We start from the raw sequence: 2,399 nt of genomic DNA on the forward strand, positions 1-2,399 counted from the left end.
CAGTGAGTTAGAGCATGACCTGGCCGGGAGACTGGCTGCAGACAGGCCAGGTCGGTGGGCAGGCGTGCGAAGGGCCCATGCATCCTACCCAGAAGCTGGATTTTACCCTTTATCCTTCATCCCCCGGCAGGGAAGGAGGTCAGTGACGGCTTTGAGGATGGCGGTGGCATGATCTAGTTGGCACGTTAGGAAGATCTCTCTACAGTGGCAAAGTGGAGCTGGGGCGTGACTCGAGTTGTCCGAGCTCACGCTGTGGGGTCTCTTATTGTTGCAACACACGTTTGAGAGCACGTAGACCTTGGTGGGAAGTTCTCTTTCTCCATCCTGCACATGGAGGAACTGAGGCACAGCTAAGTAAATAACCTACAGCTACCCAGAGCCAGTGGTGGCGTTGGAATTCATGCAGGCGACGTGACCCGGAGCTTGTGCTCTGGTCACTACCCTGCCTGGGCTCCGGGGAGAAGTAAGGCAGGTCTGGCTACCGCACGAGCATTCCTGGAGGAGGGAACAGTCAGTGCGAAGGCCCTGGGGTGGCTGAGAGAGGGGTCTCGATCCCTCAGAGCTCTGCGGGCTACTCGGAGTAGGTCGCTCTGGTTGCCATGGGTACCAAAGGGCGAGCAGGAAACCAATGGGAGGCTCCTGCTGTGGTCCAGCTGAGGCGTGGGGACCCGGGCAGCGGAGGAGACGGGGAGTGCCTGCGGCCGAGGCTGCCATGGAGGATGGAGCAGCAGGGGCGGCCGCGGGAGGTGCCTACCAAAGAAGTGAGAGAAAACACGCTAGCTCAGGACCCTGTTACTGCCCCAGCAAGGGGCGTGAGTGGAGTGGAGAGGGGACAGGAGGAGAACCGGGCATGGGGAGAGGTCCGGCAGGGTCAGAGGTCACTGGGGGGCCCTGAGGTAGGGGACAGACAGTGTCCCTAGCCTTGGCCGCCGCCATCCCACACTGTCATGCTGGAGTGAGCATCAAGGAAGGAGTTCCCAGGTAATGCTGAGAGCAAACAGAGCCTCGGGTCAATCTGTGAGCCCACTGGAAGCCAGGCGGCGTGTGCACTGTCAGGATCCCCAAGACCAAGAAAGGCCGCTGACCTCTGGCCCCTGTGGCTACCTTTCAGCTGATACCCCCTGGTCCCTGTCCCTGTTTCCTTCCCTGAGAGCACAGCACACAGCTCCCTCCCTGCTGCCAAAAACATTCAGCATTTCCCTAGAAACAGACAGCCCTCTATGCAAGCAGGCATCTGCTCCTTAGGGATCCTGGTACTCAACTTCTGAAGGCCTTTTGTGGTTTCTTGGACATCTTTGCCTCGCGGGGCACGTGGGAGGCTGTGAACACACCTGTGGTCAGGACACGGTGTAAGAGAGGGCGGGGCCATCCCATGTCTAATTTTGTTTCTCTCTGCAGGATTTGGCCTGGGCCATAAGCTACTACGTCCGTTTCTTTATCACCTACGTCCCTTTCTATGGCTTCCTGGGATCCATCCTATTCTTCAACTTTATCAGGTGCCTGAGGTTTACTGGTCAATCCCTGGGTCCCCAAGCACTGGTGTCGTTGGGGGCTTTGATCCAAGGGCCCCATGAGGAAAGGCTCAGAGGTTCCCACTTGCTGCTCTGGGTGTCACGTCTCAGCACTGCAGCTTCACATACCCCCCTCCCACCACACACACACACACACACACACACACACACACACACCTGCCCTGGGGCACTTGGAGCTGGGAGGGAGGAACTGTTCCCACTGCGGCTGGTCCTGTGGACGGCAGGTTGACGGGCTCCAGCGCTGAGCTGTGTCCTCTCCCAGGTTCCTGGAGAGCCACTGGTTTGTGTGGGTCACACAGATGAATCACATCGTCATGGAGATTAACGAAGAGCCCTACCGTGACTGGTTCAGCAGCCAGGTGAGGGCAGCCAGAGCTGGTCACCAGGGCCCTGTGTCCATGTCCTTGACCCCCAGAAACTGGGCTGCCCAGTGGACCCAGCACTGTGCTGGGCTTCCCTAGCGCTGCCTGTGTCCTTCCACTGATAGGTACAAAGCCAAGCAAGAAAGGGTGACGGGACCCACAGGGAATCCGAGTGGGCTGAGGACTCCGGGAAGAATAGTGTGACAGGGAGGGGAGGCCCTGAGGCCTCGGGTAAGGCTGGGCCTTCCGAGGAGACGAGGCCCTTTGTTCTTTAACTTCCGGGCCCTCATCCCCCTTCTCCTGAACAGCTGGCAGCCACGTGCAACGTGGAGCAGTCCCTCTTCAATGACTGGTTCAGCGGGCACCTCAACTTCCAGATCGAGCACCAGTGAGTGCGGGCATGGGCAGGGCCGGGGACAGGCGGGCCACCTGCGGTGGGAGGGGACTGGCCCCCACCTCGTCTGAGCAGAGGGCGGCATTTGGGGACTCCTTCCCGCTCCCTACT

General features: G+C 59.6%; 1 protein-coding gene across 1 annotated transcript in view; it reads left to right on the top strand.

The window, feature by feature from the left end:
- FADS2 (fatty acid desaturase 2) overlaps nt 1–2,399 on the top strand; it is a 38,484-nt gene that overhangs the window by 23,359 nt on the left and 12,726 nt on the right. The window contains exons 8-10 of the mRNA XM_011368616.2: nt 1,399–1,496; nt 1,795–1,891; nt 2,203–2,282. Coding sequence (XP_011366918.1) covers nt 1,399–1,496; nt 1,795–1,891; nt 2,203–2,282 — 275 coding nt within the window. The remainder of the gene's footprint in view (nt 1–1,398; nt 1,497–1,794; nt 1,892–2,202; nt 2,283–2,399) is intronic.

The sequence above is a fragment of the Pteropus vampyrus genome, unplaced genomic scaffold (genome assembly GCF_000151845.1).
Source record: "Pteropus vampyrus isolate Shadow unplaced genomic scaffold, Pvam_2.0 Scaffold144, whole genome shotgun sequence".
Lineage (NCBI taxonomy): Eukaryota > Metazoa > Chordata > Mammalia > Chiroptera > Pteropodidae > Pteropus > Pteropus vampyrus.